This window comes from Erinaceus europaeus, chromosome 11 (assembly GCF_950295315.1).
Source record: "Erinaceus europaeus chromosome 11, mEriEur2.1, whole genome shotgun sequence".
NCBI lineage: Eukaryota > Metazoa > Chordata > Mammalia > Eulipotyphla > Erinaceidae > Erinaceus > Erinaceus europaeus.
This window is the reverse complement of record NC_080172.1, coordinates 35,849,204-35,861,976: the sequence shown is the minus strand read 5'-3', so window position 1 is coordinate 35,861,976 and position 12,773 is coordinate 35,849,204. Positions and strand designations below refer to the sequence as shown.

Sequence of the window (12,773 nt, the reverse complement as noted above, 5' to 3'; positions counted from 1 at the left end):
TGAAGCTTTCTTTGCTAATTATAAGCAGAAAGGAACTTTTCATCCTTAAGGTACCTATACATTTAGCACAGGATTTAGCACAGTACATGTATAGACATTTTCTTCTCCACTATAAAGCTCACTCCTAGAGGGTATCACTGTATTTAATTTCTGACTCTTTCATTGTACATAATAGTTTCTCAGTAAAAGCTTAATCGGAAAACAGGTTTCTGGAATAGCCTACTCTTGGAAGAAGAGTAATTTTTTTCATTAATCATTTTTTTATCTTTACTTAGTGTATAGAGACAGCCAGAAATCGAGAGGGTAGAGGGAGATAGAGAGATTAAGAGAGGACTACTGTACCACTCACAAAGCTTTTCCCTTATAGGAAGGAGGACCAGGGGCTTGAACCTGGGTCATTGCACATTGTGACTAACATGTGTGCTCAATCAGGTGCACCACCTGGCCCCATTTTAAATTTATTTCCTTGAGTAATTATGTGCACAGTATTATTTTTTAAATGCACCTATATCTCAAAGACCACAATTAAAATAATGACTGGCATTTGAAAAAAAGAGTGTAAACTTAATTATTTCTCTACCAATCCTTTTGTCTGAAGGATTGGGCATAAGGATTATTTACTCCTATGTGCTATTTCCACTCAGTGAATTCACAGGACACTTAAATTTCAAAAGAAGCACATTTGTTGGGCATGGAATATAGTTCTAGTATTCCACTGTTAGCCTCACTACAAATAAATAGAAATGTTAGATTTTTGTTGTAGTTATTGTTATGGGGAGGACTTTAGAAATATTACCAAGACTAAGAGTGAGAGAAGAAAAAAGATAAAGGGGTGAATTTCGGATATAACCTTGATAATAAAAAAGTAAACAAAACTAGCTGATGAATATACTACTTGTATTTTATATTGCATATCAACTGCATGATATAAGATAGGTCAACCTAAAAGAAGTCCATTTTCAATTTATGGTAGTACTTATTTGTAGCCATTATGAACAGTAGAACTACTATACATATATTTAAAAAATAACAAGGAAAAGACATGCCTGTTGCATTTTTAACATTCACAACTGATTGTCAGAAATAGAAGCTGCTTAGGGAAAACAGTAACTTTCAAAAATTCTAAAGTGGAATTTACTGTATTTGACTGACTTGAAATAACCTTTTAGATTTTGGTCCATAATCCCAGAGAGGGATAAAAAATAGAGGAGTTTCCAGTGGAAAGGATGGGACACTGAACTCTGGTGGTGGGAACTGTATGGAAATATAACCAGGTTATCTTACAATCTTGTAAATCATTATTAAATCACTAGTAAAAATTTTTAAAAATAACCTTTTAAATGGAAAAAGTCAAGATAATTTAATCTAAAAATTAAGAAGCTATCACTTTTAACATAATAAACCATATTAAACATTATAGTAATATTCCATACCCATAGATTTTTCCAGTTCAATATTCAAAATGTGCTGAAATCAACTATTAAAGAACAAGTTTTTTCGATTACCAGTGCTGATTAAAAGTTCTGATGGCCCCACAATTTTCTTGCCTGTCAGGGTGTGCCTTCCAAGTCTGTAAAGAACCTCACAGTCCTAGATGGTCAACTGATGACCAAAGAGATGAAACAAGATAATGATCCGGAATGAACAGTTAGAATGAAATCAAGAATCCATGATTGGTAAAATTCTTTCCCCATTAGCAACTAATGGCAATATACTAATGTTAAAACAGTAGTACTTTTAAACATAGCTTGGGAAGAGATTTCCTTATACTTTTTTCATTTGACCAGACCAGATGCTTGGAGTCTTTTCTTGAGCAACTTCTGATTCCCAAGAATGAGTCAGACAGTCTATTATTATTTTTTTTTAATTTTAATTTTATTTTTAAAAAATATTTATTTTATTTATTTATTCCCTTTTGTTACCCTTGTTGTTTTATTGTTGTAGTTATTATTGTTGTTGTCGTTGTTGGATAGGACAGAGAGAAATGGAGAGAGGAGGGGAAGACAGAGAGGAAGAGAGAAAGATAGACACCTGCAGACCTGCTTCACCACCTGTGAAGCGACTCCCCTGCAGGTGGGGAGCCAGGGTTCGAACCGGGATCCTTATGCCGGTCCTTGTGCTTTGCGCCACCTGCGCTTAACCCGCTGCGCTACAGCCCGACTCCCTGACAGTCTATTCTTCATGGGCTTCCAACATACCCAAAGTGCGCTTGTACAGGACCAGGTGACAGGGAACTGGCAGTTTTGGAGGCAGTTAAAATCATACCAAAATCTCTAAAGAACATTACAAAACATTTTTGAAATTTGGAATTTTTAAACAAGAAAACAAATTAGTCAAGTTTGTTATTGCTTTCCAAGATCAGGAAAAGCATGAATGGACTTTGTGAGCTGATATTAAAATGCAAGTTACTTGGGTAGCTGATATCTTTGCAGTGGTCTTTTTTTTTTTTTTTTTCTGTTTGTCAAATTAGAGAAAGAAATTCACCCACAGCTGTGTCCGGATCAGGAACGTATTAGTGATGACCGTTAAGGAAATTAGAATATGACTAAATAGACAGTAATTACAAGGATGCTACAAATTTTGTTATTTAGTTAAGTGCCTAGAAACATTGCAAAGCAGACCTAGATAGCCAGAAATGAATACTATGAGAATGTAAATTATGTAATGGCATTACAATTGACTCTGCTCAGCATATTTATATCAAATACATGTGGAATCAACATTAATCATGAAAAACCCATTGCTGATTCATTTGTTAACATTTCTACATTTACTATAGGAAAAAATGTAAAGAAGAATAAATGGTTTATTAATATTCTTTTCTGGAATTTTTTTAAAAAACAGTCAAATGATTTTGTAAAATAAAAACTGAATTATGATACAAAATGTCTCTCTTTAAATCTTTAATCTGTAAGCAACCCATCAGCAATTACTTTTCATGTAAAACCAGAAACAGGGAATCTTAAACATTTTAAATTACAAAATATGTTTACAATGCTATGTAATTAGGGTCACAGTTAAAGGTGAACTTTATAAAGTCCGTCACTAAAAATGACTACAGGTCTTTGAGGATAAATCTAAAATATCAGTATGTAAGAAAAATGAGTCTTCTGAATTCATGTGTAGTGGCAGTGGTGATTAGATCCTTCCAACAAAATCTACAAAGTGCCAACCAACAATCATATTCCCACTTTGAGAGGAACTAAGATTATCACCATCTTCATCATACAAATTTGGTATGTTTCTACTGAGTTCTAGAAAGAGATCTTGCCTGTGTTGCAAGGATGGTGTCTAACTTCATCCTTCAGCCCTACAAAATTCTATGATGATACATGCAAATCTTTCCTGAATTGGAACACATAGTTTGCTCAAAGTATGTTTTGATTATAAGAATACTATTGGTTTCATGGCTCTATTCATAAAAACTACCTTTTAGTCTACAGCCCAGGGTTCAAAGAATAATTAGAAGCCCTATGGCCAACAAACAATTCCCAGGAGAGAACTGTCCCCTAAAATTCACATTAGGAAACATTCCTCCTCTGAAGCAATTGAATGAGCAGAGATGGCTAATGGTATTATTTCTTATTTTGGTCTATGACATTTCAGAAACATTTCCTTTCTACTATCACATCTATGCATCCGTGTAACTTCAGCATTTTCCTCTTTCAATACAGTGCAATTGCAATGCAGCAGCCATAAGTCACATGTGGCTTTTTAACATTTGGCGTAGTAAAGATACAACATATACTCCTGATTTTGAAATATTAACTTGCCTATTCAAAATAAGTAATTTTTTCCTGTTGATTAGATATTGGAATGACAGACTGGACATATTTATAATTCAAATATTTCTTTTACCTGTTTTACTTTGTATAATGGGATTGAGAGAAAAATTTAAAGTGCTAATGTCTCTTGTATTATTTATATTAGACAACATTTGTTCTAGATGGAAACTTTTACAATCATATTATTCTGATTACTACTATCTTATGTACCAGTGTGATAAATGAACACTTAGAGTTTGAGAAAAAAACACTAGAATTTTTAAATAAGAGAAATAATTTAAGTTTGTTTTCCTTCATGGTATAATAGTCATAGTGATCTACATATCTGAGTTTATCTCAAGACAAAACTAATAATATAATATAGCTTTGAACTCCAAAATTCACAATGTAATTTATTGTTTTTACCAAAATCCCCTAAATTATTTTGGTGGCTATAGTGCCAAGTAACATTATGGAATAGCAAATGAATTGTTTTTAAATTATTTTAATTAATTATTTTTTAAATTTTAACCAGATCACTGCTCAGCTCTGGCTTATGGTGATGCCAGGAACTGAACTAAGGAATCTGGAGGCAGATGAAGGTTCTGTCTTCAACATTATAGTATGATTTAGCGAAGTTACTGTTGAGATTGATAGTGCATATATCCCATCTTGACAAGCAATATAAATGATTGCTGTTCTTTCACAATGTTAATTTGATTATCATTAAATTGCATTTCTGTGAAATCATGGATTAAATCATTTGACTAAGAAGTTAATTTTATTTTTATAAGTAACAATATTTATTTTAAAAATATAAGATAATAGGGTTATAGTTCCACATTGTTCCCACCACCAGAGTTCTGTGTCCTCATCCCTTCACTGGAAACTGCAGTTTCTCCCAAGGCCACAGATATAGGTTGACATTATCTCTATCTCTATATATATATTTTGACCATCTGAAATATTTTTATGAAGTAAAACTTAACTTGATTTTCACTGGAATTACTAAATTGGACTCTCTTTAGCCATTCTCAAAATTTAACACAGATGTCAAAAAGTTCCTATCGTCTTCTAGAGTTATAACTGTAAAGTTGTAATTCTTTTTGTAACATTTACAAGGTACCAAAGTATTGTGGAATTATCCTCACACCTGAGTTCTCAGTAAGGAGTGACATATTATTCTCATTTAAATGAATTAATTCTAAATATAGGTCAGTCAGTCCTGACTTTTGCTGTGCTGCTCCAGTACTTTACCTAAAGGTTCAGCCTTGAATGTCTGCTGGACAGTAACAACCAACCACCTTTGGGAGTAGATGTGTCCTGATATTTTAACTAATTGCCAGTTTCTAGTAAGATCCCTCCCATCTCTCCTTCACTTTTCCAGTATGTGTGCTCTTACTATATTTGGGTGTTAAATCTCATTGGGAAAAGTACCCAAAGGAAGTAATCTTCTAAATGCAAGTCTTAATGCTTACTAAAGAAGTCATTCTTAAATGTTAGAAAATAGGGTGTGTTTTGTAATAGCCAAAATGAGAATTCTGAGATAAAATCAAAAAGGAAGGAAGGTAACAGGGAAGGAGTGGGTAGTAATAAAAAGTACAGCTCAGATTATCTTCCTCTGAGCTCAGATGATGTGTCTCTGAGCTCAGATGATGTGTCTTTAAGGTTCTTTTCCCCTTTGTCAGTGATCTGTTAGGGTGAGGCCACTAAACTATGGGAGGGAAGCTTGACCACACTTTCTTCTCATGAGAAGATCTATGAAGGAAGATTCATATGTGGAAAAAAGAATGTTTAATATTCCTCAATAACCCCCAGAAACCAGAGATACAATTTCAGTTTAGATTAATAGTTTTGAGGAAAAAGTCTAAATAATTTGGGATTTCTTTTTGATATAGGTTTTTGTGTGAGCCATTGAAAATAAGCTTTTTTTTAATTAAGGAAACCTACTAGAAATTCTATACATAATTAATTTGATAAATGTTCATTTTAACTCAAAACCTGAAATAAAACTAAGATAGTTGGTACAGTGCACTTTCTACAAAAGAGAAGGGTTTGTATGAAAATTTCAAAATATTCTGAAAAGTAATTGTAGATGATTAGGTCTAGTATCACAGCTTTTTTTTTTCTTGCATCACTGCTTTTTAAGTGTGTGATTTGGAATCAGTGGGGTTTTTGTTTATTTTTAGCTTAGATTATTAAGACAAAGTTGCAATATCCTATATTTTATGGAAACATTTTGTTTTTTGGAAACATTCCAAATGACACTAAAATGTGGGGACCTCTGATCCAAGTATGTGAAAAGATTTATTTGCTTTTAAGAAATATCTTTAATTCATAAGCAATATGTCTAGATAACCATTAGTTTAAAAAAATAGGGGGCTGGGAATATAGTGCAGTGACAACACACAGAACTGATATTTGTAAAGTCCTAATTTCTACCCCTAGCACCACCAATAGCCAGAGATGAGTGATGCTCTGGTAAAAACAATAAATAAATTTAGATTTTAAAAATAAATTTAAGAATTTTATAAACTAGTTAAGTCAGTGATCTTCTGTGGAATGTAATTCTCATTCTATCCAGATATGTTGGCACCAGGCTATGGAGTACATTTTTCTAAAAGTGAAATTTGGTGATTATAGAGTTCATCAATAAAAATTTCTGATCCTTAAAGTTGTACAAAACACGAATAAATCCAACTTTATCTGAAATATAGCAAGAACTTTGTTAGTTGAAATACTAGCAATATTCCTACTACTTCCTCAAATTTCTTAATTCCATCCTAAGTGTTGGTTACTGAAAGGATGTGCTTGAGACAGCAGGTGAAGGGAAAAGATGTCCTTCACCACGAGTTTGTATAATACTTTTCTCAGGACTACAAATGACGGAATTCTATGACAAAATATTTTTTGGTTATTAGTAAGGTGATGTGTAGAAATAAAGACAAATTACAAACAGCATAGCTCAATGCAAATCTTAGGGGCATGTAGACTCTCAGCCCTTGAAAGTGTGCTTCAGCATCTTGTCATAATAAGTAGAAATTCGTTTTTTTTTTTTTCTATGCACATACCATTCAATTATAACCTATGGCCATGTTCTTGTAAACAGTCTGAATACATTACTGAAAAAACAAAATTTTGTGAATATCATGAGAATACTAAGTAGTAGTATCTCAGAACAGTCCAAAAGGAATTATTACCTTGTGAACTTAAGGATGTAGCATGGCAAGGCTTTCAAAGTAAAAACAATGTTACAATTTACTGGAAGTGTGTGCTACTGATCCGTGGGGGAAAAAAATATACATTTAAATACTATGTTGTGTTTACTTGCAAGTTCAAATTTAACTCATCAATATTAAGTATCCATTACATACCATAGAAGACATTATTTTGTCATAAAGCAGTCACATGCATTGAAGTTAATATTACCAACAGATACATGGGTATTTTTGCTCGCACCTTGGAACAGAATCACTATATTGCATATCATGCTGCCACACTTTTCCTTGCTGAAGGACAAGAATGCATAAAATGATGGGGTTTGGCTCTCAGACTGGAAGGAAGCCAATTTAGTGCTCTGGCAGGACCACATCATTCTGCTGAGCTCCAAATTCCAGGGCAATGTTTTCTTGCCCTTCTTTAGGAGACACTGATTCTTCTACAGTCTTCATTATCTCTTCTAGGTCCTCCTCTGTCTTCGGATCAGGATCAGTCCCCTCTATCCCATCCTCTAGCAACTCTGGCTCTGTTGTAGTAACCTCAGCAGAATTTATATCTGCATCCTGAACATTCTCTCCGGCCGGCATCTTCATCAGCTCAGCATCTTCCCCCATAACTGGTACTTGAGCCTCATCTCTTTGCATCTCCTCTCCTTCCTTGCCATCCTGGATTGGTGATGGCTCTCGGCTGGCCTTCTGGTTGTCCTGGATGCTGCCATGGCTACTGCTGGCACTTCCCAACCGGGAGGAAGCTACAACAGCCTTCACAGCAGCCTGATTTGAGACCAAAAAAAAAAAAAAAAAAAAGTGTCAGGTGTTACCTCCACACAAAAACCAAGACCATTTTGCATCTAGGGAGATTGTGTGTGTATGTGTGTGTGTACGTGTACATATAATGTTCAATTTTTCAAAGTATGTTATTACAAGGTTGTTACTAAATACTTGTTTGGAGAAGGAACAGCAAAACCTCTTTAATCTCACACTAGCATAAACACACTGGACACATCAGAGTAAGTCACCTGAACAACTGAATGTCCTTGTAAATGTACTTGCTCATGGATTATAGATTTTCAAATATATTAAATGTTGTTTCACAAAGTTTCCACTTCATGAAGTCATAATTCCTTGGATGTTAATAGGTATTATTGGGAGAAAAGGGTTCCAAGGTCAAATCAATTTGAAGAATTCTTAGGTAAATCAAGATTATTTCACCCATGGTATTTCAAATTAATCTGACAATGGGGCACTGAAGACTTATTTATATTAGCTTTAAATAGTGACTGAATATTGACAAGACACTACTTTTGATCCTCAACCATTCTCTAACAGACAATCCTAAATATCATTATGAGGAAAGGCACTTATTCTCTATTCTGTATATACGAGAAAAAAATTATATGTTTTGGTGCAAAATTTTCAACAGCACATTAATGATTTTTATAATAATAATGTAGTTTTAAGATATGATTATTAATGTGTGAGAGACAGAGTAAGATTCAGAGCACCATTCTGGCATAAGCAATGCAGGAGAATGAACTTGAACCTCAGAACTGCAAATCCTGTGCTTTATCACTGCACAACCTTTCAGGTCACTCTAAATAGTTTTAAAAATTGTTTTGCAATGTTCATATACACAGAAGACAACTTTTGAATAAATGTGTTTCCTGAACAACACTGTTCAGAAAAACCTCAGCCTTAGGTAAGGAAAAAGCAGTACCAGAAGGGGTCGGGCGGTGGCGCAGTGGGTTAAGCGCATGTGGCGCAAAGCGCAGGAACCGGCATAAGGATCCTGGTTCGAGCCCCCGGTTTCCCACCTGCAGGGGAGTCGCTTCACAGGTGGTGAAGCAGGTCTGCAGGTGTCCATCTTTCTCTCCCCCTCTCTGTCTTCCCCTCCTCTCTCCATTTTTCTCTGTCCTATCCAACAACAAACATCAACAATGGCAATAATAATAACCACAATGAGGCTACAACAACAAGGACAACAAAAAGGGGAAAAAAGTGGCCTGCAGGAGCGGTGGATTCATGGTGCAGGCACTGAGCCCAGCAATAACCCTGGAGGGAAAAAAAAAAAAGAAGCAGTACCAGGGATCAGGTAGTAGTGCTCCCAGTTGAGTGCACATGTTACCATGTGTAAGGATCTAGCTTCAAATCCCCTGTCCCCACCTTCAGGGGGAAAGCTTAGCAGTAAAGCAGTGTTGCTGGTATCTCTCTTTCTTTTCCCCTCTCTCCCTTTCTCCTCTCAGTTTCTCTATGTCCTATCAAATAAAAAAGAAAGATAAAAGAGAAGCAGTACCAATATATTTAATGAGTAAATCTCACTATATAACAAATTAATTTTTATTCACACTTCTTATGAAAGGGTAACAAAACCATAAATGGATTTACTTATGCTAGCTAATCTTGTTGCAATTTCAAAACGTGATTTTCAGATAACATTATAGATGAGTAATAGTATTAGATGAAAAATGGTGGAATAAAATTTTACAGTACAAGAAAAGTGACATTTTTAGAAAGCAGAAGACAAAACAAATAGATGCTTTTTCACCTTGAGCTTGCGTCGAGCATTGAATTCCAAGAGCTTCTTCTGAGCAGTATCCATGTGTATAAAATTGGCTGCTTTACCTGTGACCCAGGGGTGCTGGAGAGCTTGGAAAGTAGTTAGCCGTTTTTTGGGGTCCAAAACTATTAATTTTCTGACCTAAAATAGTAAGAATCATAAACTTCTTAGGGAGAGTTTTATGATACTTGGACTTGGCTCCCAGCTTGTGACTACCCTGTCTTATTCTAAGTTCCAACATGTCCCATTAAATACAAATTTTAAAAAGTTGCTAAATCTTCAGAGGCCATTGTAATTAGGAGAAGCTTTCAGGTAACAGGAGCTGAGGGAGTCTCAGAAGATAGTGTCACCTGAGAATCTGAACTGGAAGAATGCTCTTTGATAGGCAGAGAAAGAGATCCTGATTTGTCTGTGGACTGAAAATTCTTTAAAGCAGAATCAATGTCTAGATAGTTCTGGGGTGCACTTTGCACTTAAGAAATCTCGCAGTGGAGGTGGAAACATATGCATTGGTCATTCTTTCTTTGGGAATCAGAAAACAGAAGAGGTAGCTTTCTAGGCTGTATGGTTTGTCCCTGATTCAGCTTAGAGAATCCCTTAAGTCAAGTGTTGTAGTAAAATACTATTTGGAATCAAAGTAAAAGCACCAGTGATACAGGGACACAGTTCACTTAGAGGGCTGAATTCAAGCAATGACAGAGCTTCTGGGAGATTTTCTTCTGCTTATGAGGCTGAAAAAAAAATACATTAATAGGAAAATCAGCAATCACAATAAACTTAGTCCTGAGCTTAGAGGGGTGATTTGGAATGAAATAGGGAATATTTGATATCTGGAAGTGTGTCCACCTTCATTTTTTAAAATTATTTTATTATATTTACTTATTTATTGTATAGAGACAGCCAGAAAATGAGAAGGAAGAGGGTGATAGAGAGGGAAAGAGATGGAGAGACACCTTCAATACTGTTTTACCACTTGCAAAGCTTTCCCCTTGCAGGTGACGACTGGGGGCTTGAACTCAGGTTGTTGTGAATGGTAACGTGTGCTTAATCAGGTGCACTGCCACCTGGCCCCTCTTCATATTTTTTTAATAAATACAGTGATATGCATCTAAGCATTTTATCACTACAGCCAGTAAAATTAGTTCACCTGGATAGATTGTCTGCTATATCATGTGTGTGACCCAGGTCTGAGCTGTGCCCTCACCACATGGAGGTGCTTTAGTGCTATGGTGTCTTTCCCTTTCTCTCCCTGTCTCTATCTCTCCATTTGAAAAAATTTAGTCTAAAGTGGTGAAGCTTAGCAAAAACAAAATTTTTTTTTGACTCATGTAATCCTTTCCATAACTTCATCATGTTGAAAATTTTAGTTCCAATTTACATATGAGGAATGGAAGGAGGCTCAGAAAGATTTAAATATGGGAGTCATGACTATACAGTAGTGGCAGCTATGTTTTGTTCTCCCTGATCAACTAGAAAAAGCAATAAGGGCCACCTGAGAACACAAGACTAGGTTCTCTTCAAAAACCCACCAAGCCACGGTTGAGTGTAAGCATGTGTGGCTTGTGGACAGATTGGGGATGAGGTAGAGATTCCTGGGGCTACAAAGCTATACTCAGGAGAAGCTGGTGTCAGTCTGGGAGTGGCCAGCAGACTGGCCATTTCTGGTCAGAGTTTCGCCACCAAAAAGACTGTTGAAGGGAGGAGAAAAATAACTAAAACACCAATTTACAACTGTGAATCTTCATTGCTGTTGTCCCTCAGAGGCTGGAACAGCAGCAGGGGTACCCTATATTGAAATCAAGGACACAGAACTGGCTGGGTAACTTAGGATAGAATCTACTCTTGTAGTCTGGAGGTGTGTGTACATAGTAGGAGCCTTCTAAAATCCTTCTCCTGACAAATTAGGAAAAAATGTGAATATTTGCCTCATAACTCACCAAATACAACCAGGATTTGTTAGGAAATAAGTTAGTTTTATAAGGCCACAGAGAGCTGCTCAGTTCTGGCTGGTGGTGGAGTGAGGGATTGGGTCTGGGAGTCTCTTTGTATAACCACTGTACTATCTATCTTCCAGCCTGTTTTATCTCTTGATCATGAGTGGCTAATTAAGGTAAAATATCTACTTATAGTTAAAAAGCCTTCAGGCTCCCTTAGCCTGCAGGGAAAATAACATACAAATCACCAGCAATATAAGAAGGGTTTAACAGCCACTGTGCTTCACCTCAGGGATTGAGATAAAACTGAAACAACTGTTAATAATTGCAACTGTGAACTCTTAAATATCTTACTTAGACACAAGTCAATCTAGGCAAGTGTGATCAGTGGATTGAAAAGTAGTGAAAGGGGGGTTAAGAATATAGAAGCTGTACTTAGCATAAGAAGGTGCCAACCTGCTGTTCCACTTTTTAAAAATATTTTTATTATTTATTATTGCATAAAGGCAAAGAGAATTGAGAGGGGGAGGAGAGATAGAGAAGGAGAGACAGAGAGATACCTGCAGCCCTGCTTCACCACTCTTGAAGCTTCCCCCTGCAGGTGGGGCCCAGGGTCCTTGTGCACTGGGTCCTTGTGCCCAGGATCCTTGTGCCACCACCTGGTCCACATCCTGCTGTTTCAATTGCCCATTTATCTCTTCAATTTGAACACAAGAGATCCTACTAAAAAGCAGCTGTCTCAACATTAGACTAACTGCTAGACCCATTCCTGAAACACAGCAAAGGCCAAAGGCAATTGCCTACAGGGATCCAGGAACCAGTCGACCAGAAACTACCTTATATGATATATAAACAGCAACACCCCCCAAAATTTATAAATTTCATAACATACCAAATATAATGGTCAAACTGAAAAAAAAAAACTGGAAAAATGAACCAGAACAACAGCCTAGAAAAAAATCCCAATCAGATAGAAGCAAGTAAGAATGAGGACAACATCCACATACTTATTGATGCAATACTCACAGAAATGAGGAAAGCTTTTGAAAGTATATCATCAGAAACAGGGAAACAACAAATGAGACTCTGGAAGAAAACACTAATTATCTTGAGGTAACTAGAGAGCTGAAAGCTGAAATAACTGAGTTAAGAGCACAACTAGCTGAACAAGCTAATACAGTATCTGAACAGGGTAACAAAACAGTTGAGCTACAGAAAATGTCTGAGGGGAGTAAGAGAAGAATAACTGAGGTAAAAAAATAGAATTAGCAAGATCGAGGATGAATTAGAGAAAACTAAG

The 12,773-nt window shown here is 35.9% G+C and overlaps 1 protein-coding gene across 3 annotated transcripts in view; it reads right to left on the bottom strand.

Moving 5' to 3' along the window:
- Window positions 1-5,110: 5,110 nt before the first annotated feature.
- CAMK4 (calcium/calmodulin dependent protein kinase IV) overlaps window positions 5,111-12,773 on the bottom strand; it is a 267,756-nt gene continuing 260,093 nt past the window's right edge. For all 3 annotated transcript variants that reach the window (XM_060201264.1, XM_060201263.1, XM_007531867.3), the window contains 2 exons: window positions 9,528-9,680; window positions 5,111-7,756 (listed from right to left, as the gene is read on the bottom strand). In XM_060201264.1, the coding sequence (XP_060057247.1) occupies window positions 7,334-7,756; window positions 9,528-9,680 (576 nt within the window). In that variant the 3' untranslated portion in view covers window positions 5,111-7,333. The remainder of the gene's footprint in view (window positions 7,757-9,527; window positions 9,681-12,773) is intronic.